General features: G+C 43.5%; 1 protein-coding gene across 5 annotated transcripts in view; it reads right to left on the minus strand.

Annotated features, from left to right (window-relative positions):
• SH3KBP1 (SH3 domain containing kinase binding protein 1) overlaps nt 1-24,145 on the minus strand; it is a 328,594-nt gene that overhangs the window by 112,173 nt on the left and 192,276 nt on the right. For 4 of the 5 annotated variants that reach the window (XM_049643564.1, XM_049643561.1, XM_049643563.1 and 1 more), the window contains one exon: nt 20,076-20,281. In XM_049643564.1, the coding sequence (XP_049499521.1) occupies nt 20,076-20,281 (206 nt within the window). Of the gene's footprint in view, nt 1-20,075; nt 20,282-23,876; nt 23,952-24,145 lie in introns of all 5 variants that reach the window. The other variant, XM_049643565.1, reaches the window with a different exon arrangement.

Genomic DNA, 24,145 nt, shown 5'->3' on the forward strand with positions numbered 1-24,145 from the left:
TTCTTTCCATGAGGCCTGATTTGATTTGCAACACCTCCTAACTAGAAATCACAGGCAGCTTTTATTAGAGGGTCATTCTATTTCCTTCTCGAAGTCATTAGGAAGGATGTTAAGAACATCAGATGTAAAATGAGTCACGGCGGTAATTCACAAGACACCACCCATTTAGAGCATTGCCTGCCATTTATTACCACCCTTTACTTATAGTTATTCATCAGCTCTTAAACTCAGTGACTAAGTAGATGATAGAGTCATTTCCAATTAATGTTGTTCCCAAGTAAAGTATTGAGGCATTTTATCACATGTTTTCAAAGCTAAAAAACATATTTCCCCGCTCTTCTAATTAAACCCATGAATTCCTATTCATACGCGTGACAGTAGCTGAAAAAAAAGTTGAGTTTACTTTGTAACGTTTTCACATATGGTCACAGAGGATACTTCTGGATTCCTCAATTTCCAGCATCTGAAGAAGTACTGATTTAAAGGTGTGATGTATTTGCGTAGGGTCTCTATAGCTTTATTGTTCTGTTTTCTAGTGGTTCTCCAGTTCTTCACAAGGAAAAACTCTTTTTAAACACAAACCGAAGTAATGATTACAAACAGTTTCTCAAATGGGAGAAAAAACAAATGTGAGGAAAACCAGACCCCCCAAATTTTGAGGTTTCATTTTCCCCTGAGCTTTTAGAACAATTTACTTAAGTGTATCACAATCCTAAAAAAAAGAAAGACATCGATTTCACAGCTGTTTTCATTTCTCAGCTATTTGACAACCGTCTCCACTTAATGTGAACATACTTTGATTTAGCTGCCTTTCAAAAATCACGCTTGAATTTTTTTTTTTAAACGATTCGAGTTTAGGGTGTGGACGGATTGAATCAATGCACTTTTAAGAGGAATCTTTTGGTAGAATGATTCCTGGTCTGCTGGAGAAAAAGTTCAATTAAGCCTATGCTCAGCTACCACACATATTCATTCATTCACTCAAAGTTACAAGTCTCTTCAGTAGCGAATCTCAGGTGCAAAAGGAGTTCTCTTAAGGCTGGAAATTCTCTCTCTGAGGCATGATGAGTTTTAGGCAAATTAGATCCTCACCAAATGAACAAATGGTATGTCTTTCATTACTCATTTTGCATGTTCTCATTTTCCTGTACTAAAATGTTTCCCCATTCTCTTCTCCTTTCTCTGTAACACACACAAAGACACCAAAACACACAAAATAGAGGGGAAGAAAACCTTCATTTGAAAAAACAAAACAAAACATGACATCACCTATTTTAATCACGTGCTTTCTTAAATGGCACTTTTTACAGTTCTAGGTTATTTTTAAAAAGGTACTTTTTGTTGTTTTTTTTTTAAAGGAGTGGGGGGAGACACTGTGCACAGTAAAATATCCCAATTGATGCATTTTCTGGTCTTGAGAAATTCCTTGTCCTTTTCTACCACAATGGAGAATGTTCTGTTCAGTGCTTTCCACTTTTGAGTTCCCGAGAGCAGAAGTTCCTCTTGTTGCTTTCCACAAAGTCTCGCCACAGGCTCCACACAGGGAAAACAATACGATTCATGGAAGATGGTGACAAAGGAGGACAGAGAACAGGAATCGGGCTTCTGGAGTTTCTAACCTCTTCCCCACTCCTGAGTTATTATCCTTAATTTATTTCAGACAGATGGGTTTCAGATGGTTATCTATCTAATTCTACAGGGACTTTCAGTGAAAGATTTCCACGTCCGCCTCACCAGAGGACAAGGAAGAGTTGATCAGGCCTCAGTATTGGCTACTTCTCCCTTATTCCTAACCTGCTCACCATGCCTCGAGTTAGAGGGAGCTCCCCTTTTTTTAGCCATCAGGGGACCAGAGAACAAGCAACCATCGAACCTCACCTAATTCTTCACTTCCTCCCAAACTGTTTAGCCTTCTCTCTTTGCGACGATGACCACTGTTTCTCCACAGCACCTGATTTCTAATTTCTTGACCATCTCCATTCACTGCCTTCAGTCACTGCTTCTCTGGATACCCTGGCTTCTCTCTAGTCATTGAGTTTCATGACAACACAATCAACCCACATTAGAATCTTCACTTCATACAGACTTTCTGAACTCAAGTCAGGGTTGGGCTACACACAAGCATACTGCTCTGTGGCCCCATAAAACCATTTCTTAGCACTTGGAAACAATGATCCCACCCCTAACCCAGATGTATCTCTTTTGGCCTCGCTAATTTTTTCAAGACCTCTTTTCAACTCTTATTTGGACGCTTTTCTCCTCTCCTGCCTAGTGGTCTATGACTAAAGGCTCTAGTTGGAAAAAACTGGCGTTGTGTGAACTCCTGGGCAGTGAATACAAAAATTACACCAAAATGTTAGAGATCCTATAAGCCTTACTGGAAAGCACAGTAAGGTTGCCCGTCCATTACATTCTTCCCACCTCTATGTTGCAGAGACAGTGTCACACGCATTACTTAGGCAGATTCCTTACATGCGTGGGCACAGGGTTACCAGCTTCATAACGTTTCAGCCTCTTCCAAATCAAAAAACAACACCTGTATTCCCATCACTGGAAAAAATTGGATTCTAAATTATGAGCAAGGGGCGCCTGGGTAGCTCAGTCGGTTGAGCGTCCGACTTCCGCTCAGGTCATGATCTCACGGCGCGTGAGTTCGAGCCCTGCGTCGAGCTCTGCGCTGACAGCTCAGAGCCTGGAGCCTGCTTCAAATTCTGTGTCTCTCTCTCTCTCTCTGCTCCTCCCCCGCTCATACCCTGTCTCTCTCTCTCCTTCAAAAATAAATTTAAAAAAACATTTACAAAAATTTTAAATTATGAGCAACCTACTGTCTCTGTTTCTAACAACGCCTGAATGTGGAAAGGGTCCTGGGGTTTGAAGCAAAAGAACTCTATCTGAAATTAGACACAAAGGGACACACAATGTGTGCGGCTCTCTCGACGCAGCAGCTAGACAATGATAACACTGTACCAGGAGGGCGATTTGGGACTACTTCAGGATCTAAAGTCTTGATACTTTACGTCATCACTTCTCTTATCCACTTTCTTTTAAGTTTATGCATTGGTTTTTGAGAGCGAGCGAGCGAGCGAGCGAGCACTAGTGGGGACGGGCAGAGAGGGAGAGAGGGAGAGAGGGAGAGAGAGAATCCCAAGCAGGCTCCGTGCTGTCAGCACAGAGACTGACACGGGGCTCACACTCAAGAACTCTGAGATCATGACCTGAGCCAAACTCAAGAGTCAGATGCTTAACAACCGAGGCACGCAGGCGCCCTTAACCACTTCCTTAAGAGTCTAGAAAAGGTACCCAAGAACTTTCGGAAAAGCTGCTTCTAGTAGAGAAAATGAGAGGCCCAACTAAGAAATCAAAATAGAAAGAAAAGACTGAACAGATGCTACCAAAACAAATGGAGCAAAACATATTAAAATCACTGGTGGGTGAAAATGCTTAGCAAGTGAAAGAAGAAAAAAGAAAACGAGGCAGTAAATTCATCTTTACCACTCCTAACTTCCTCAACTTAAATGAGCAAAACAGAAATACAGCTTGGAAAGGACAGAGACCCCAAAGATCCGCCTTTAGTTGTTGCCAATTCTATTCCTAAAAGTTCAAGCATCAGTGTAATTGAGGCGAGACTCCTGAGTCACAGGTCATTCTTGAAACGGCTTAACGATGGCCTTTGGATGAAGAAGTGACTTTTAAGGCGATCCTGGCATACTATACATTTTATAGCCCAGGTTTAGAAAGAGAGAAATCTCTATCAGAGGTGTAAGTAGGGTTCCTGTGTTTATGCTTCCATTTGCTTCTAGAGCATTTATGGGTAAGTTGGGTTCCTGTGTTTATGCTTCCATTTGCTTCTAGAGCACTTATGGGTATACATAAATCGGATCTGGACTCCACCATTAAAAGTTTGCATTGAGAAGAAGGCTGTCATTTTGTCCTTTTTACATGGCCTCTGATGCCACAGAAAAGTACAAAACAGGTAGCTGACTGAACGATCTCTGTGATCTAAATTATTTAAATGTAAGAAAAGACACACCATTGTGCAAACTAAGCTGAGCAGCTTGTTTTAAAATTGCCAGTTTTGGGGTGCCTGGGTGGCTCGGTCGGTTAAGCATCTGACGTCGGCTCAGGTCATGATCTCGCAATTCGGGAGTTCAGGCCCCACGTCGGGCTTTGTGCTGACAGCTCAGAGCCTGGAGGCTGCCTCGGATTCTGTGTCTCCCTCTCTCTCTGCCCCTCTGCCCCTCGAACTCTGTGTCTCTTCTCTCTCTCAAAAATAAACATTAAAAAAATTGTTTTTATAGAGCATTAAATGTAACCCGTCCCACTGAAATTCAGTCGTCTAGACTATCATTTTATAGGTAAGGAGAATATCAGCGAGAAAAAGTACATGTGCGTGATCTTTTAAGGGCCACACAGAAAAATTTAAAACCTCAGCTTTCGGGAACGAAAAGCATCTGCAAACTTCAGGATTACAGATATTATGAAATAGTAATTGATGTAAGTAAAGAACAAAAGAGAGCCACAAAGAAAAACTAATAGATACTGCAGCCCACCCCACTGAAGAATGTCAACTGAATCAAACGAAAGCTTCAGCAAATGCGCAAAAGGCAGGACTTTCATTTCCTATCTCCAAGGAATTCTGGCGCAGAAGGTGAGGAGAGGAAAGATCAATCATAAAACTGGCTTTCCCTGCTACGTAGGATAAATTAGGTACTAACATTTACAATTACCAATCGCACAAAAAAAGAGATTCACCTTTTCTCAGAAAAACTATTTTGAATCCACTCTCCATAAACCTTCGGGCGGAGTGAGAGAGGCGGCAGTCCTGGTCACCATGAAACCCCTGAGGGCAAGCCACCAGGGCCACCTGCTCATCTTTTCTTCAGGGTCTGAGTGAACAGGGAGACCCAGTCCTTCCCTCAAGCCATCGGCAATCTCTTGGGACTGAGTAACTCATCTGCTAGTTCATCCTAGACTCAGAAGACTTCTTCCTCAACTCATCGTTCTAAGATAAGAATAGTACCCTTTCCCCTTAGCGGTAGGCAACACGAACACACATTAAACACCAACTCTAACAGCGATGAGATACCACTTCGCACCCGTGAGGATGGCTATTACCAAAGAAGCAAGCCAGCAAACAAACAGAAAATGCCAAGGGGCGAGGATGTGGAGAAAACGGAACCCGCGTGCATGGCTGGTGGGAACGCAAAATGGCTCAGCTGCTGTGCAGAACAGTATGGCAGTTTCACAAAAAATTAAAGATAGAATTACATATGATCCAGTAATTCCCCTTCTGGGAATATACCCAAAAGAACTGAGAGCAAGGCCTCAAACGGGTATCAGTAGGCCAACGCTCATTTTAGTATTATTCACTGCAGCCAAAAGGTGGAAAGTACCTAAATGCTTATCAATGAAGGAATGGATACACAAACTGTGATAGAGCCATAAAATGGAATATGGGTTAGCCTTAGAAAGGAAGAAAATTCTGGGGCGCCTCGGTGGCTCGGTTGGTTGAGCATCCGACTCTTCATTTCTGCTAAGGTCATTGATTCCAGGGTGGTGGAATTGAGCCCCGCATCAGGCTCCATGCTGACCATGGATCCTTCTTGAGATTCTCTGTCTCTCTCTGTCTCTCTCCCTCTGTCCCTCTCCCCCACTCGTGAATGCTCTCACTCTCTCTAAAATAAAAAACTCTTTAAATTTTAAAGAAGGAAGGAAATTCTGGCACCTATAACAGCATAGATGAACCTTGAAGATATTATGCTAGGTAAAATAAGCCAGACACAAAAGGATGAATATTGTATGACTTCACTTATAAGAGGTACCCAGCCTAGTCAAATTTATAGAGACAGAAAGTAGAATGGTAGTTGCTAGAAGAAGGGGGAAAACGAGAAGTTAGAGGGACCGCGTTTCATTTTGGGAAAATGAAAAAGTTCTGGAGGTGGACGGAGATGATGATTGTACAATGATGTGAATGTATTTAATGCCACTGAATGTACACTTCATGATGAATACAATGGTATTATGTGTATGTTACCATAATTTAAAAACTTCCATATTTCTATAGAAGTACATAGAGAGCCTTCGTGGGGATTTCCACTGGGAAGTAAAGCTGAGTGCGTGAAACTGAGAAAGGTCTTAGCTTTTGTTCTGTTGGAATTTTTTACCATGTACTTGAGTTATTTTCATTATGAATAAAACCGAACAGAATTAAATCAGCCTTTACCCTGGAAATTCCTCTCTTAAAAATTCAGCCTAAAAAACAACCAGGGAAGGTACCACCATGCACAGGTAAGGATGCTGTTTCTAATGTTAACAATGTAGAAGCAATGTAACTAGTTATTATGTGAGGACTGGTTCAATAAATGCTGGCACATCTCTACAATGGGTGACCATGGACAGGTCTGAAAGAAAACGGGGCCTGTAACATGTTAAGTTCTAAAAGCAGGTGACATTTATGACCTCATTAGTGGCTGAAGAAGAGTGACATATAGATACTACATGCACATTTCTGTTCGGATAAAAGCCTGGAAGGTTCCAAATAAAATGATTGTTCCTGGATAAGAGGATTAAGGGCAATTTCTATTTATTCATATTCTTTAACTGTGAAAAATTTGAACGTTTATTTGAGAGAGAGAGCATGAGTTGGGGAGGGGCAGAGAGAGAAGGAGGGAGAGAGAGAGAGAATCCCAAGCAGGCTCTGCGCTATCGGTGCAGACCTGATGCGGGGCTCGATCTCACAAACTGTGAGATCAGGACCTGAGCTGAAATCAAGAGTTGGACGTTTAACTGACTGAGCCACACGGGTGCCCCAAGTTTTTATTATAATAATTATTGCAAAGAACTCCTGTAAGATGAGAGAGTAACAGGGCTATTTCCATTTTGAGAAGCAAACAAGCAAGGGGTTCAGGGAAGACTCAATAAGGCAATGAGTAATTTAGAAGTCACAAAACCTTTAAGGGTACCAGGGGCTACCTGTGCCATCTCCAGGCCCTAGCCTGAGGGAGCCAGAGAGGCTCCTGAGGGAGCCAGGGCCAATGCTGAGCCTTTCCCATATTTCACATCTTACAATCAACCTGCTTTCACTCATTTCTCAGAAGAGTCAGCAGCTGAATTTTCCATATAAATATCTAATTCTGAGGTCTACTTTTCAGAACTCCCAACAATGATATGTGGCGATAATAATAAAATAATCAGCAAATTTAAGATAACTTTCAGCAAGCAAATTCTCTCAATCCGTTGCAGATGAATATATTTTTTATTTTAGCCAACCGCGGCCTGCGTTCATGTCCTTCTAGACAAGCAACAGACGCCATTAACAAACTTTTCAAGAAGTTTTCCTACTCTTACAGTAATGTTAAAACAATGTGTTTTCTTTTGTCACAAACTTTTTGTGCAGTTTTGAAAATATTGTAAGTTAAAGCCAACAGAAAAAGACATAAAGAGACATACATATTTTATAGATATCATCAACTCTCCCCTTTAAAATGTTTTTCAACAAGAGACAGGAATATGGAAGACATATGACGCATTGTAAGCCTTACTTATCCTGTGGTTTATTTAGGGAATTGTATTTTGCGTTTGGAAAATGACAGACTTCTGCTTTTAGGTAGACAAGTATGAACAACTCACAGCAAGACACAAGACCACCTATCACTAAGCAAACTTTTAGGAAGTCAGATAATTTAGTGTCTTTATTTTACTGTGCATATGAGCAAATGAACATAAATAATCAGTACTACGAAAGTAGCCAAATATCTTTACCTCTCTCTCTCTTTCTCTCTCTCTCTCTATATATATAAAACAGTTCACCAGGACCCAGAAGTCACTACTCACAGCTTCTCCATTCACCAGGAAAACTCCTGATGTCCATGCCACCCAAGAGTGAAATGGCTCGCAGCTAGCTCACTCTGCGTGGACATACTCTTCTCTCCTAAGTTAACCTGAAGAGCAAGCTGGATTTGTTTACTGCACAAACATCTGTAATTGCTAAACATCTCGGTGACATGGCGTAACAGTTACTGCTTGTGCAAACTGCCCATGTAAATTACTCTCTGCATTGTGCGCACATGAAAACCCAAGACACAGAGAAACCGAAAACATCTGTAAAAATTAATGGCCGAATTGACCAAAGGGCTGGGGCCGGGGGGGCGGGGGGACTAAAACAGCTAAATAGTTCCAGTGCAACATTTGGCTTTAGAAAAGACTCCTGCACGTTATACGTTCTGCCTTAGCATATCCACAGCCTCCCCTCTGAGGGGGATCCTCGCCGGCATACACTTCACTGTAACCCACCAGGGCAAACCCATTATAAGTCTTGTTAGAAAACAGTGCAGACAAGATGCAAGATTAAGGGGCCTTATTACATCTCTAAAAGCAAAGAAAGAAATACCTCTTCTCCCATCATGCAGTCAGCCTCCTTTCTTCAGTTTGAAAAGGTCCCAGAACTACCCTGGAGCACTCCCACTTCCTTCCAACAGCCAAAGGCACAGAGCCTGAAGGACCCAGCCTACCCCTGAGTCATACTTGGGACCAAATGAGCAATGGAGAGAACAAAGCTCGCATTTGTTTACGGTTCAGGAAGCCAGGGCCGATTCATGGCTTGGGTGGCTTTGCGAGAAGTCCTCCTCCCTCGCCTGCGTTGCTGCAGGAATGTAGCTGTCTCCCGGGGACCCACAGGTGTGAGCATTCAGACAAGGAACACACTGAAAGAGTGTTTATTTGGCAGGACCCGGCGGCCACTTCTGTTTAAAACGTCAGAGAGAAAATAAAAAGCCCACTATCTTTCAACAGATAATCTGCTGGGGAGTGACAGAGGTCCAGAAGATGGTTTGTATATGAAATGCCCATTGTAAAAATACCTGTGTTTTAAAGAAATAAAAATTAGTGGTGATACACAAAAATGAGTCATTTAAAAAAAGAAAAAAAAATGAAGACGAAAAAACAGCCGTGGCTTTATAGAAACATTCACCCTAGGAAAATGCCAGCAAAACCGTTGCCAGCCGTGCCAATCGGCAGTACAGTCGCAGATGGTAATAAAATGTTTCAATAGCAATCTTGTTTTTTCCCCAAATGAGATACCACTTGAATCACCACTTGCAATGGATTTGGAGCCCACTGGTTAAGAGTTCAAAGCTCCCGAGCCAGAGTGTCTGAGATCAAAATCCCAGCTGGGCTACTTCCCAGTTATATGATTTTGAGCAACTCATTTAACCTCCATTCACCTCAGTTTCCTTATCTACAAAATGGGGATAAAAGCTCCGATCCATAGGGTTGTCTGGAAGATTAAATAAGGAATAGATGTGGAGTGCTTAAAAAAGTACCCGGTACTTTTTTAGCTGGTAAAAAAAGCACCCTATTAGCCACTATCACAAATCCAGGACAACTTCACAGGTCAGGTGCCGAGTCAACAGCATCCTGACCTTACTGCAGTCCCCATATACTTAGACTCTGACGGCCCGTTTCGCTTCTTAATTGCGGTTCATTCTTAAATTGTTTACTTGCCCTCATTGAAAAACCACTTATTCACTATCTAGTAACCGCCTGCAGCGTAGGGGGCTTTGAATGAGACGCCATCTCAGGGCTCAAGAAATGTGCAATCTGCTTGGGTAAGTAAGACATAGGTCTGTTTATACACCACACATACACACACAAAACACAAATATGGGAGATGTCGGTAGGCTGCAAACGGCGGGGGGTGCAGGCAGTACAGAATTAACATTTGGAATTCAGAGGGCAGATAAGAAATCACCTTACCCAAACCTAATTAGGATGGAGAGAATGGACACATTGCCCGCACAGAAGAATTCCCACTAATTTATGACGATACTTGTCCCTAAAGGAGGTGAGTGGAACCCCCCACTTCTCAAGTGTGTGGGTGCATAGTGACTTGTTTCTAAAGAGGCGAATCTAGGAAAGGGGGGAAAAAACAGAACAACTTTACAGTGAAGAAACCTCATCAACAGGACCCCAGTCAGGTGACCAAAGTCAACACCAACAGTGCGAAGTCATGCTGATAGGATGTGCCCTTGATACGACGTGATGAGAATGGCACTTCACCACCGTGGTCTTCCTCCCCCAAATCCACCGCTTGGGTCTAAGCGTGAGAAAAAAATCAGACAATTGCTAATTTAAAGACACTCTTTTTTTGGCTAATGTTTATTTATTTTTGAGAGAGAGAGAGAGAGAGAGAAAGCACGGGCGGGGGAGGAACAGAGAGAGAGGGAGACAGAATCCACAACAGGATCCAGGGTCTGAGCTGTCAGCACAGAGCTCCACGTGAGGCTCGAGCTCACAGACCGGGAGATCATGACCTGAGCCGAAGTCAGACGCCTAACCGACTGAGCCACCCAGGCGCCCCTAATTTAAGGACATTCTGCAAAACTTCTCAAAATTGCCACCGTTATCGAAAACATGGCAAGCCTGAGCACCTGTCAGAGCCAAGAGGAGCCTAAGGAGATGTAATGTAATGGGGTGTCCTGGGTGGGACCCTGGAACAGAGAAAGGACATCAGGTAAAACCTAAGGAAATCTGAAAAAAGGATGGACCTCAGTTAATAGTCATGTATCAATATTGGTTCACTAATTGTGACAAACGTACCATATTAATGTGAGATGTCAACAAGAGAGGAATCTGGGTGTGGGGTAGGTGGGAGCTCTATTATCTTTACAACTTTTCGATAAATCTAAAACTATTCTAAAAGTTAAACTTTATTAAAAACGAATTAGGAAGATGAGCTTCCTGCATGACTATGTATACCTAAATAAATGTGTACCTGTGATTTATAGAGATACATGATTATACTCGTGAATATCTGTACATAAATGTCTTCAACAATGCCTCCCAGGCTTCACTTATTATTATCTCTGTATCCTTAGCCTATCTCTTAACAGAAATAGCTGAATGCTGAGTCCTGGCCTTTCGCTTTCCACAATACACAAAAGAGTTTTCTTTGAAAGGAAACTTGGCTCTTCTGTCAGTTCTGCTGCCAACCCAGGCTACAGCGGCCTAACTCTAAGAGTGTGCATGAGGTGGGCCCATCTGCCCCTTTCCAAGAGCTACTAGAAGCTCCTGGTGCCTGGCCAATTAGTCATCAACCGCCGCGCCCCGGGGCTGGCACCTCTCCCAGCTACCTCCTCCCCATCTCCAGTCCGCACTGCTCGGCACCTCCCCAGTTATCTCTCAAGTGCCACTCTGATCACGCCACGCCCCAACGGAACTCCCCCACCGACCGGCCAGCTCACCCAGAAGAAGTACAGCGCGCGTGGAGCCGCTGGCAGAACCCGAGGGGAAGAGCCCACGTCCCCTCCAACCCCCTACGTCCTCCTCCACCGCCACTACCACATCCCCTGTATTCCAGCCAAATCCAGCCCTTCTGCATAACCATGCTCTCTCCTTGTCCATGCACACGGTGCCAGGACCGTGAAACCCCATTTATCTTTTAATACTTTGCTGAAATACCACTTTGCTTAAAAAGATCTCTCCGGTACCCCATCCCTTCCTTCTGAACCTCCAGCAGAAGTAGTAGCTCCTTCCCCTGTTCTCTCTGATGCTTTGGACATACCTTTACTAGTCCTCTTCCCTTGCATCATAATGACTTTTGTCCATACCTACTTTTTCCCACGTACACGTACTCCAAAGCACTGAATGAGAGGCCTGTACGTGGCAGTTGATGCAAGGCGTGATGCAGCGGAGGAGGTGTTAACTCCATTCCAATTAACTACACCAGATCCACCTCACCCCAAATGAATATCCTGCCGGTAAAAAAATCTGCATGTATCATGCTAATACAGAATCCAGACGTGCCTCCTAGCCGATTCCTTTACAAATGGATTGCCACTCCTGAGCTCATTTACCTAGCAATTTCTAGAGCTGCCACTGCTGATCCATAAAAGGCATTCAATAAAGCTTCAGTAAGTGAATGAATGAGCCAATTAATAAACAAATGAAAGAATGAGCCTGTAGCCAGACCACAAGCAGAATGAGTCTTCCTTCATAATTTCAACTGGGTCAGGACAAACCATTATATTCATGTATCCAGTCCACAAATATTTACTGAGGGCCAAGTATAGTTTAACAATGATTTTCAAGGAATCATAAATATGTTGGTGACTAACACAGGCAAGGTCCAAAATCATGGCTCCGCCTGCCTGCCTTCCTTCCTTCCTTCCTTCCTTCCTTCCTTCCTTCTTTCCTTCCTTCCTTCCTTCCTTCCTTCCTTCCTTCCGTACTTACTTTCTAATGGCTAATATTTAAGGTTTGGTGATGTCAAACAAACAGCTATCCAGATATAGTGAAATTCAATTCTACTTGTCTGAGTTTGAAATTTTCCATAGTAAAAACTTAAAGAAATGATCCTGGAAGCTGCACTGCTATTTACAGGCATCCCTTCTGTTCTAATAACCAGAAGGGCAGAAATAATAACTACGAACGTTAATCAAGTGATGATTAAATGCCAGGCACTTTTTCTACCCATTTTTTGTGTTACTTAATCCTCACGACAACCATATGGAGCACGTCCTGTTGGTATTCTCATTTTACAGATGAGGAATCTAAAGCAGTGAGTGCTTAAGTAATCTGTCCCAGGAAGAGTCAGAGTTGGGATGTGAACCCAGAAAATCCTGCCTGCATGCTTAATAACCACTGTATGCCTAAAAACACAAATTTAATGCCTTCTGGGAATGTGATTCTTGGTGATGATCTGGCTGTAATTGAACATTTCTTAGAAAATACTACTATGCTGCATGTTTTAGAAAGTGTATGTCAAGCACATATGAAACAGTAAACAACACCAAACATGTCAACGAGTAATCCGGTAATACTGTTTCTGGTTCCCTTTCCCTACCAACACCCACCCCCCGCTTACTTCTCCTAAATAAGGAAACCTAACAGAGACACACTGGGGAAAGATAATACATAAAACAAAGTCTGAAAATCCCAGACCATTCACCCAGGCAAATAGTGGGCACCTTAATGCCATCTACTCATTAAAAATCATGGATTTTCCAACCACTCAAGAGACGTCACATAATCTTATCTTTCAGCAAAAATGAGAGCCATCCAATACTTTAAGTCTCAGGTAATCACAACAAGGGTTTGAAACCCAGTTGTGTTTCATTAATCAAAGAAGGTATCGTTAGCTTCTGGAGATCCCCAGAGCTTAGTTCTAGTCTTCAAATGATTAGAGACATAAATCTCTCATTTTTAAGGAACTAAGATCATCACTTTAGATGTTTACATGTTTTAATTTTACTTAAGCATACAGCTTGATGAATTTTTGCTAAATGGATAAAAAGACTGCTTATGTACAAAAAGAGTAAAATTTCTCTTACTGCGATTTGGCTGATTAAAAAAAATGATTAGTAGCTCATTTATATACAATTTTAATTCTCACTCTGTTACAAGTGAAAGTTACAATGTTGATATCATAAAGGCATGAATTTGGGTGACAAATGAGATCCAAGATGATTAGAGCTGAAAAGAGACTGTCACAAACACAATGTTGGGTTGTGGGATACAGTAGCAAATGTAGAAAGAACACAGGATCATTGCAAGAGAGAGATATCAGAAGTCACAAATGGCCATCAGCTAAGACAGACCATGGAAGAGGAGCTTCTTGGAGAATTTCTTTGTAGGGAATCCAGTAAACAACCAATGTAAAGAGCCTGGACATGGAATGAGCTGGCACCAAAAAGCCAAGATTATTCTACATAAAGGCATATCAGGTTACGTCCTGGGGACTCCCTTGAATATCGGTAATTTACCCACCTATGTGTAATACCTGCCATTCCTTAAGTGTTTGGGCAGATGTGATCACCTGAATGACTCATGAAAAGGGAAGGAGTTTAGAAAAAGACTGGGGCCAGGCTGGGGTCACAAGGAAGCAGCCTGATGAGGAAATTCCCTCTTGGGTCCACAGGTGGAGGATAGAAGGTACCAGTCATATTCATGAGAATAAGGGCCTGTCTGGGATACCTTCTTGCTGACAGTTTTCCAACCCAATATCCAGGCTGATGACTTCCAAACCTACATCTACAGTTCTCTCGTGATCACCACTTATTTATCCAACAGCTGGATGCCTCCACCTGATGGTCCCACAAGTACCTCAAAAATCCTCTCTCCTCCCCAAATATCTTTCTTCTCTAGTGGGCTCTAGCCAGGGAATGATACTACCGTCCACCTGGCTGCTTAAGCCAGTTGCCCAAGACATCGTTTTCAAGTCTTCCCTTTCCTTTATCCTCCACATACTATCAAATTTCTTCATTCTACCTTCAAAGTATTTCCCCAAAGCATCCATGACAACACTTCAAAGCTGTTAGAAAAACTATTTCCCTTATCTTGATGTTTCCTGTCATGTAAAATGGAGCCCAAATGGACACTTGATGGACACAACTGGACACTCCTAGAACTCCCTGCTCCCTTATTCACTCTCTCAGGGGAGAATGAAATGACTTCTCTGATAGGTAAATTTCAGAAAAATTAATTGGGCGCATTCAGCTCAACTCTTCTCTTTCCTCCTCTTTGAAGTTGGCCTCTGCTCTTCCCCAAGGGGCAGGCCCTTCTATCTCACATGGGTCTGGCTTTAGTTCAGTGTTGCTGATACTGGGTGGGTGGGTCTGTCTAATTCTGGGGATCAACTGGCAGGCCCATTTGGCTCTCACCTTCATCTATGTCCTTCAACTTTGCCTTCATCAATAACAACACTGCTATATAACATAGGTAGAGAAAGGTGCACAAATCTTAAGTGTACAGCTTTGAGGAATTTTCACAAAAAGAAATAAGATCTATATCAATAGAGAAATATACCATATTCATGGATTGGGAAGGTATCAATTCTCCCCCAAAAGTATATATAGAGTCAATGCAATCTTAATCAAAGTTCCGAAAAGGGTTTTGTTTTTTTGGTGTTTTGTTTTGTTTTGTTTTGTTTTGTTTTGTTTTGTTTTGTTTTTGGTGGTAGTGGTGGTGGGGTGATGACAAGCTAACTCTAAAATTTATATGAAAATACAAGGGGCCAAGAATAGTCCAGGAAACCTCGAAGAAGATGAACAAAGATTGAGGACTTATACTGCCAGATATCAAGAACGACTCTACAACCACAGTAATTGAAGTGGTATAGAATGAGTGCAGGGACAAATATAGACCAACAGAACACAGAGTTCAGAGATGAACTCAAACATACACAGACACTTCAATTATGACAAAGGTGATAACGGCTGTGCAGTGCAGAAAGGACAATCTTTTCAATAAACACTGCTGGATGAAAGGGATACCCATACTGAAAAAGGAGCAAAAATATTATGTTGATTCTCCATCCACGGACTCATCTTATTCATTAGCTGGTTTAGAACCTAGATGGGGGCGGGGGGGTTATTGAGAGAGTCAAAATAAGTTTCTGTTAACCTCTTTTCTGAATTTTAGTTACCCTATCTTCTGTAATCCACTCCTCCCATTGCAAATTGGAATACTTTCTCTAAATCACCTACCCAATCATGTCACTCTCCTGCTGAAAATAGCTCCCTATTAATGCTCCTCATTGCCTTTAAGATCACGTCTAAACTACTTAACAAGTCACCAGGCCCTTCCTGACCTGGGCCCTGTTCCTTTTTATTTTCATCTCTCCCCACTTCCTGCTGAAGCCTCAACATGTGTTCTGTGCTATCTCAATTTCCCTTTCAGGCATTAATACATGTTGTTTTTCTCACCTTAACAACTCTATACTCTTTGGCTTCATGAATGTCAACAGGACACCATGGTTCTCAGCCCAAACATCACTTCCTGTAAGCCTATAGACATCACGTCCTATAGGAAGTCTAAACATTATTTCCTGTATGAAGGAGGTACACTTGTACATGAACACTCACTCTCCAGCCTCCCTCACAACTCACCACTTCCGGCCATGCACCTTGCTCTCAACCTGTGGCATTCTCCACACCTGTATTGTTATTGCTTGTTTATTTTTCTGCAGCTCCGCGAGGGCAGTGACCTGGTCCTGTTACCCCAGTGCTGAACATATAGTGAGTACTCAATAAATACTAGTTGAAACGAGTTACGTTTATAACTTCAAAGTATTTTCTGTTATATAACATTTTGTAAAGGCGTAAGAGGTAGGATAGGTGTACAGAGTATTTCCATTTTACATATGGCCCAGTTGAGGTTAAGTGATTTTGTCAGGGTCAATCGGCTAGGACAATGGTACCATGCTCTTCTAATCTTCTGATATTTAACTTGGTTCATCTTTGGCCACACCATATTTTCCATTATTTTAATACAACACATACTTACCTCTGAGCTTAGTTTAAATGTTACATATTTTTCCCAAGGTTCTTCTTTTTTTCTTTAACTTTCTATCAAGGGAAATTTACAACATATATAAAAATAGACTATAGGCTACTGACCCACCATGTATTCACCACCTGGTTTCAACAGTTATCAACTCATGACCAGTCTCGTTTCCTTTGTGCCCTACCCACACTTCCATCTTCCAAATTGCTGGAAGCAAAATCTCAGACATTAAGTAACTTCATCTGTAAATACTTCAGTTAAATGGTGCATTAAACAAATCATTCACAGGCATATCCAACCGGTAGTATTGAAAGGACTCAGAAACGGGGTCCTTCCTTATAGCTCGATCAATTGAGAAGCGAGAGTACTATTTTCCTATTGTTGGGGTGGGGAATGTTATGTAATACCTCTCCTGCTGTATAATTATCAGCCTTTGGTCACTCTGGTTAGGCTGATATGGATTAGAGCATAGCTAAAATAAGCACAAAATTTTCTAGCAACTGAGAAAAGTGGATCTCAAAACTTCACAACCTGAAGGGACAATATAATATACTTGCAGTTGTTAAAAATTACAAAATTCCTTTTTTCCTTCATCCAACTTATCAAACCAGCCATCTAAGAAAGCCAACTGCCCCAGCCCATGTGGAAGACCCGCTTGGATCTCACCTAACAAATGCTGTCACATGAGATTCAGTCTGTGCTTCTGCAAAATCAAAATAGTGAGCTCAATTCTCCAAGGAAACTTCCTTCCTCAAATATAAATCTTGGACACAAAACCATCTCAAAAGTGACGAGAACCAGGCTGCGCACTAGTAAAACATTATTTCACTCACCAGCCCTCATGCCGGGTTGTGCAATAAAATAATGGATCCATAAATCTATGCAGCTATCCATAGTGCCAACAACAGTGGGTGGAGATAGTTTTGAGTCCTTTTAGATGCTGTAAAAAATTGTCCACAGCCAGTAAAGCAAGCTGGGAAGTTTATGTTTTCCCCAGGGGCTCTGCAATGAGAAGCAGGTTAAGACTGCTGCCAGCACATGGTTTCCTTCTGCAAACAGATCATGAATCAAGATGCATACACATGCACACACGTATATATATTACTCTGATGATGTTAACATGTCATGTCACCAAGGCCAATACAATAAATCTCTGCTTCACAAAACCGCAGTGAACCAAAAGACCACCATACTTTCAACTATATACCTATTACCTAATCCCACCCAGTTCCGTCATATTATAGAGGTCTGTAATCTCCAGAGTGCCACGTTAATACAGTTTTAATATTATTCATGCACCTATTACTTACTGAACACACCTAACCTACTAGGTGCCACACGGTGTTCTAAACACATAGCACATATTGGTGAACAAAGTAAATAATAAACATAATAAAAAATAAATCCCATCTTAGAAAGGGCTGCATGCTGTGAAAAACAAAAAAACGCAGCACAAGTTAAGCAGGGTGAGCTAAGGGGACGGGTCTCGGGACGAGTGGGCCAGGGCACGGCTCATTGAAAAGGTGAAGTCCGAGCAAAGCAGCCGGGGAAGAGGCATGCAGGCAAGTGAGCAGGTGGATACAGGGTGTCTAGCCACGAGAAACCACTGCGGTAAAGGTCCCCAAGGGGGAAAGTGTTTGGTATGCTTAAGGAAAAGCAAAGGGCCGGGACAGAGGGAGTGAGGGGAGAAGGCGAGGGAGAAAGTCCAAGTGGTAACAGAGTCGAGTCACTTCAGCCTGGGGGCCCTGGGGAGGCCTTTCACTTTGGTTCTCTGGGGAGCCTCTCCAGGGGTGCAAGCAGAGGAGTGGCACGATCAGACTTGGGATTTCAAAGGATCACCCTCACTTCACTGTTGAGACTAGACTGTAGGGGAAGGGGAGAAGCAGAAAGCCCTATTAGGAGGCCACTGGGTGATGATGAGAGAGCAGGGGCGCCACGGAGGCGATGAGGTGATGAGTCGTGGTGGGTGCTCAACATTCACAGGAGGCAGAGCTGATGGAGTCTCCTGATGGATCGGATGCGGGTTATGAGAGAAGGAAGGAAGTCAGGGATAACCCGAAGGCTTTCGTCCCGACCTGTAGGAGGGGAAGTAGGACGCCCTTCCCTGAGACGGGGAAGGCTGTGGGCAGAGTGGTTTGAGGGGGATGATGAGGAGTTCAGGGTTGGACAAGCTGGTAAGAATTTAAGGTCTTCACGTGGAGATGTGCAATTCGGCAGCTGGGCGTGTGGCCCTGGGGTCCAGAGGAAAAGTGTGCTGAGGTACAAACTTGGGGTTATTATCTGGGATGCCGAGACTGCTACTGCTAATGACCCAATTTACTACTGTGGTCAGAACAAATATTCATAGCATTAATAAAAGTCTCACACACACACACACACACACACACACACACACACTGTCCTTCTACACAGAGGAGAATAAGACCACGAATCATAAAGCAAACAAAAGGCATTAAGTGTTTGCTGACCAAGTCAACGGTCATGTTCATTTCAACCACTGGAGTAAAATGAAGGAAAACTACATCCATCGTTTCTTCCCAAGATGGGGACTTGCTCTTTTGTAAATACTTACAGGAGTCTGAGAGTGATCATGTGAAAGAGAAATAAGCTCGCAAGCTGGTATAGCATCTAGACAGTTTTCAGATCTTGAGACACATCGTATATTGCTTACTGAAAGAAACAAGGCTGGCTCCGATAAGCCGCAGTGAAAGAAGTGCACATGGAACAGTCTTTCATGTCTAAATCTTTCTGCCTTTTTTTCACCCTCAAGAGAACGAAGTGTCCAAAAGTTTCCTTTCCAGATTGTTTCTAATGCATGACACCGGGCAAGGTTGCTGGGGGCAAGAGGTGGGTGGAAGTTCCACAGCTGTGGAAGATGATGGCAACTTTGAAAAATTCATTTCACCCGAAAAATGGAAACCATTTTAAAGCCACTGATAAACCTGCATTAGAGATGCTGCCAATGTCCCATCCCCCAAGCCTCCTGGCACAAACATCAAAGCAAAAGATTCAGCACTAAATCGAATTCACCAACATTCCTTAAGCACAGCACGAGTGTAGCTTATTACGATCTGGAAAATTGCACAGAATTTATCAAATTCTAAGTAAAGCTATGGTGCTCGGAAGCGTACCACAGTAGACATCACCGACAGCCACAAGTGCGAGGGCTCTGGGTGTGTTGCTGTGGCAACCGTGTACTCGGCAGCAGGACGCCGCCTGCCTCTCGCCAACCCAGAACCAGAGGTGGAAGAAAACAGCCAGCTTCCTGATGGTAACCATCCAGGGAGTCTCAGCACAGCCCGTCTCCATCATACACACACACAGGAGGCTTCCTTTCGGCAGTCTGAAATCATTCCCACCTAACTCCTAGAGGAAAAGCGCACAACCCTTTCCTCTACCGCAGAACCAGTCAACCAACACTCGCAGGCACGAGGCCCTGGAGACGAGGACGAGGAGAAGCGAAAGATGAGCCGGGTCCAGGCATGAGGGGCTTTTCGTGGGCGGGGGGAGGGGGGCAGGGAACCGAGAAGCGTAGGTCCATTTGAAAAGTCATACAGAGACACATTCCATTGAGAGATCAGTAAGAAAAGAAGCCACAAACTGGAGCGTGAGCCCTTCCAGGAAAGCAGTTCCCACACGGAGGGAGCACCTCAAAGGGGAGAAGGCGAACAGCCCGCACGTGAGGATGCCGACACCCCCAAAAGAGGCGTAAGGAGTCTCAGATGCCAAGCCCTACAACGGACTTTTGGGTACTCTGCACTATGTTGAAATAAAGCAAAAACCGTCGAACATACCTTCTCCACCGGTAGAAAGTCATTCTCTACTTCAATCGACCTTGGTCTTAGTTTTATTGGTTTGTCTTTGAATATATCTCCAAAGCCCACTCCCTTAACTTTCTTCGGCTGGATTGCTGCGGTTGCGACTGTCCCGTTGGCACCTTCGGATTTGGTACTGCTCGAGTCACCCCCATCACTCTCGGAGCCTGTGGTTTCCCTTAAACCTGTCAAGAGTGGGGACGGGGAGAGAAAGAGCTCAGAAAGCAGCCATAGCTGTGAAGCACCTCACAGCCAGCCAGGAGCCACCTCTGAAAGTGTTTCTGGGCACAGGATAACCTGCACTGGGACTTTTCATTTAGCGTGTCGAATACGTTGCATTTGGGTGGCTCTGAGTTTTGTTCAATCTCCCCACCCCCAGCCTTTAATTTTAAGAAGTGAATCAAAATTCTTTTTAAAAAAATCTAATTTCAAAGCAGATCTCTTTGTAAGCGTGGTATTTCACCTCTCTTCAGCCGGAACCTGATTCTAATACAAATTTGTTTTGCCACAGTCTGTGCAATAACAACGCTCCCCACCCTGTCCTCGCCTCCCCACCCAGTCAGTACCACATACTGTACCTCCAATCTCTATGACTCATGGCAATTAGCAATTAGCAATGAAAGTAACATTTCCTGAAGGGAAACTGTAAAGCTAAAAGCCATTTAAACAAATTAGCAATTAAAGAAACCACACAAAATTATGACTGCCAAAGAATTAAATCTCTTTGGATGGTTTCACAAGGAATAAATGCACGCAGGCATGATTCTCTAGGAAAGCATTAAACCAAACTTGACATTGAGACGCTTTCACTGGCGAGATGACTGTGTTTGTTAAAGAGGGAAAGGAAGCTGCCCTCCTGGAGGCCAGAAGCCCCCAAGCCTACTTCTCTTCTTCCCTCCTTTAATACCACCCACCATCTTCCCAAAGCTGAATCCCTTGCTAAAGAAGGACGTTGGGGACATGACACCCTTCCTTTGACCTCTTGCGGCAAGTGTCGGAAGTCATCAAATAGTTATCAGCAAGACAACGTGAACACTTACCTCCCAGATTCTTTTTTCCCCAGGCTCTGCCCACAATCATGCTCCTAAAAGGAAGAGCCTATTTGTTTCCTACTTAATTTCTGAGTGTACATTCTTACTTTGAAAGTCAGTACACCAGTCATGCCATCAAAGGGCGGGATTCAAAGGATATTTTATGGGATACTAGTCTGCCATTCAATTGGTCTCTAAAACCTCTAGCTGTGGAGAATAGTTCCTGAACATTGACTACATGTGCCCTGATGACAACAATGCCCTTGATGAAAGCACATCATCAAACTTTGTTCCGTATTAACCGATTGTGCGTTATCTTTCTGTAGGGAAGGTGGCCTCCTAGTACGTAAGAACAAGACACCGAATAATTGCTCACATAAAGAGTTAAAAAATGTCGAAGTCATTCAAATAAGTAAGTCTCAGTGCAGGAAGAAACTGTTAAATGAAAACAGATAAAATATAGAAAGGTCATTATAAATTGCTAACAAGTTTCAAAATCAAATCCTTAAAATTAAAACAATGGCTGTGTTTGTTGCTGCTGCTGTTTTTAATAAAATGGTTACTTATAAGCCAAAAAGGAAGGGGGGGGGGAGGAGGACGATCCTTGGCGTACATTTGAATTAACTCAAGAATAGCATCTGTGAGCAAAAGCGGAGGGCAGAGCGCTGAGAAGCGGCCTACAGCAGTGGGGTCAGCCACAATTTCTAGGACCGGAGCTGAGTGTGCAAACATGGACAACCCCTCTGGATTAGCTACCCGTTCATGTGTTTATCTGTTCATTGTTTTTGGAAATATCCCTGCTGGAGATACAATTTGGAGTCTAAATATTGTGTCATTCCCCCTTTAACATGTTCTCATTTTGCCGTATGGATTCTTTCTATGTGATAAATGGCTTGTATATTCCTTTCTGGGTTGGAAGGAACCATTTGAGGGTGGAATAAAGAAACAGTTAGTGGCAAGAAATCATCACCATCCTGCCCTCCCCACCAGCAGCACCAGCAGCACCGGCAGCACCAGCAGCAGAGCAAATGGTTTAGGGCAAGGCTGTGTGAGTTCTTCAGAGGGAGGAATCTGAAGGAGTCTTCTATCATTCCTCATGAAGTAGAACCATAATATCTGCGACCGCTGCCATTTGGATTTCCCTGAGCTTCTGGTTTCATGGATTTGCTGCCTCCCGGGCTCATCTTAATGACTTTATATTAATCACGGTGAGAAATGCTCTTCGCGTTACACAGGGAGAGGTGGCGCCGTCACTCAACCACGTAAGTACGGACCAGGAAGGAAACACACGGCAGATTTGTCTTCCAGACATTCTGGCAGCCTGCTTCTGTCACTTTTAAGTAGGTAAATTACATAGCTGAATATCTGGGTTGGTGAAATAACTCAGAATCTAGCTCCTTCCTTTTGGAGGGAAAGAAAGGTGACTTTTCGTTTTTATGTCAGTTTGGTGCCGTATCTTTTACCTACTGGTGCTCATCACGCAGGCTATCCCGTGAAGTATGCCAGATTCATGCTCAGAATGCCAGGCGACACCCACAGGCAGGACAGCCCAGAGTGTGGGCTGGGGGCTGGGGGCTGGGGGCTGGGGGCCGGGGACAGTTCACGAAGGGGTCGTTGCTGTTGCACAGTGAGATCAGCACAGGCACTGCGCATGTTCAGAAACGCTTATAGCAGAGTGCACCAGTATGCCTTCAGACACGTGGCCAGTGGGCTGGTCTGGGTGACCAGGGAATAGACCGATCCTGGTCAAACGCCCGCGGTGAGGTGCAGATGGCACACTGCATGCACGGTAAACTCATGTTCGCCAAGACCAGGTATCTGTCCCCGGGGGGATGGAAATAAAAATAACTTCACCACAGACAGTCTGAGAAGCACGGTTCTGGCACTCACATGCGAACCTTCCCTTGCATCACTGGTGTGTACGTAGGTACGTGCGCGTATGTGTACAGACACACCCTATGTATTTTCTTTGCCATGTGGCGGGCCAGATGACTTAATAAATTACACTTTCATGTAATTTACCTTAATATTCACGCACGGATCAGTTCAGACCTGTGAGTCATTTTTGTTTAAATTTAAAACGCACATGTACAGTGCTGTTCAGTGGCAGGAACTGTTCTAAAGGCTTCACGAAATTGACTCGTTAATCTCGTTCACCTCCTTCCCCTCAACTTTTGGCAGCTTTATTTCACAACACAAAAGGCTATACGTTGGTCCTGCCAAAGGAAGTCTGTCGTGTGGTGACTGGCTGTGAGCAAGGCGGAACACCACTTCCGGCATGGACCGTCATGTCAAATTCTCATTTCTTTGAACAACACAATGAAGAAATGGTTTATTGGTTTCCAATGGCCCACTCAGGAAAAGCAGTAACCACGAGAGGATGACAGCTCCAGGGGAAGCCATCATACACCGGCTCAGAGGCCCAGAGATACTGGTACAAGTATGTATGCCATGACAAATGCTACTGGTCTCTTCTCTGCACGCATGGTTCATGCACGCATGTTACACACATGGCAGAGGCACAAAGCAAACAAGAAAGCGCCAGGGCTGGTGATGAGAATGCTCCTGTAGCACACACCAAGGAGACAGCACTTATTCAGGCAGATAAGTCCATGTCCTTGGATCAGAAATTCACACGGACACTTGGCAGAAGCATGAGCAGCTCAGGAAAGTGCGGCCGCGTCAAGAACCACGACTACCCGGATCTTAACTTTACAATTGCCTCCTGCTGTTCATTAAGGTCACTCACTGTAATAGCGTCTGTGGCCCTCCGTCTTGCCCGGTGCAGCTCGGTACAGAATTGTCCCTTCAAAGGTAGTCTTTCCTGACAGTGAATGAGAGAAGAGAAGGGGAGAGAAAAACAAGAGGGGGGGAAGGGGGAGCAAATGATGGCAAAAGAAGGAAGAGGGAGAGTCTTTAACTGAACTTGCTTTCAGTGAATCCGCTGTAAGAGTTTATCGGCAAATTAATTAGAGACCATTAGGCAGAATTTACGAAATTTTACAGAATGAGCCCAAA

Source organism: Panthera uncia, chromosome X, assembly GCF_023721935.1.
Source record: "Panthera uncia isolate 11264 chromosome X, Puncia_PCG_1.0, whole genome shotgun sequence".
NCBI lineage: Eukaryota > Metazoa > Chordata > Mammalia > Carnivora > Felidae > Panthera > Panthera uncia.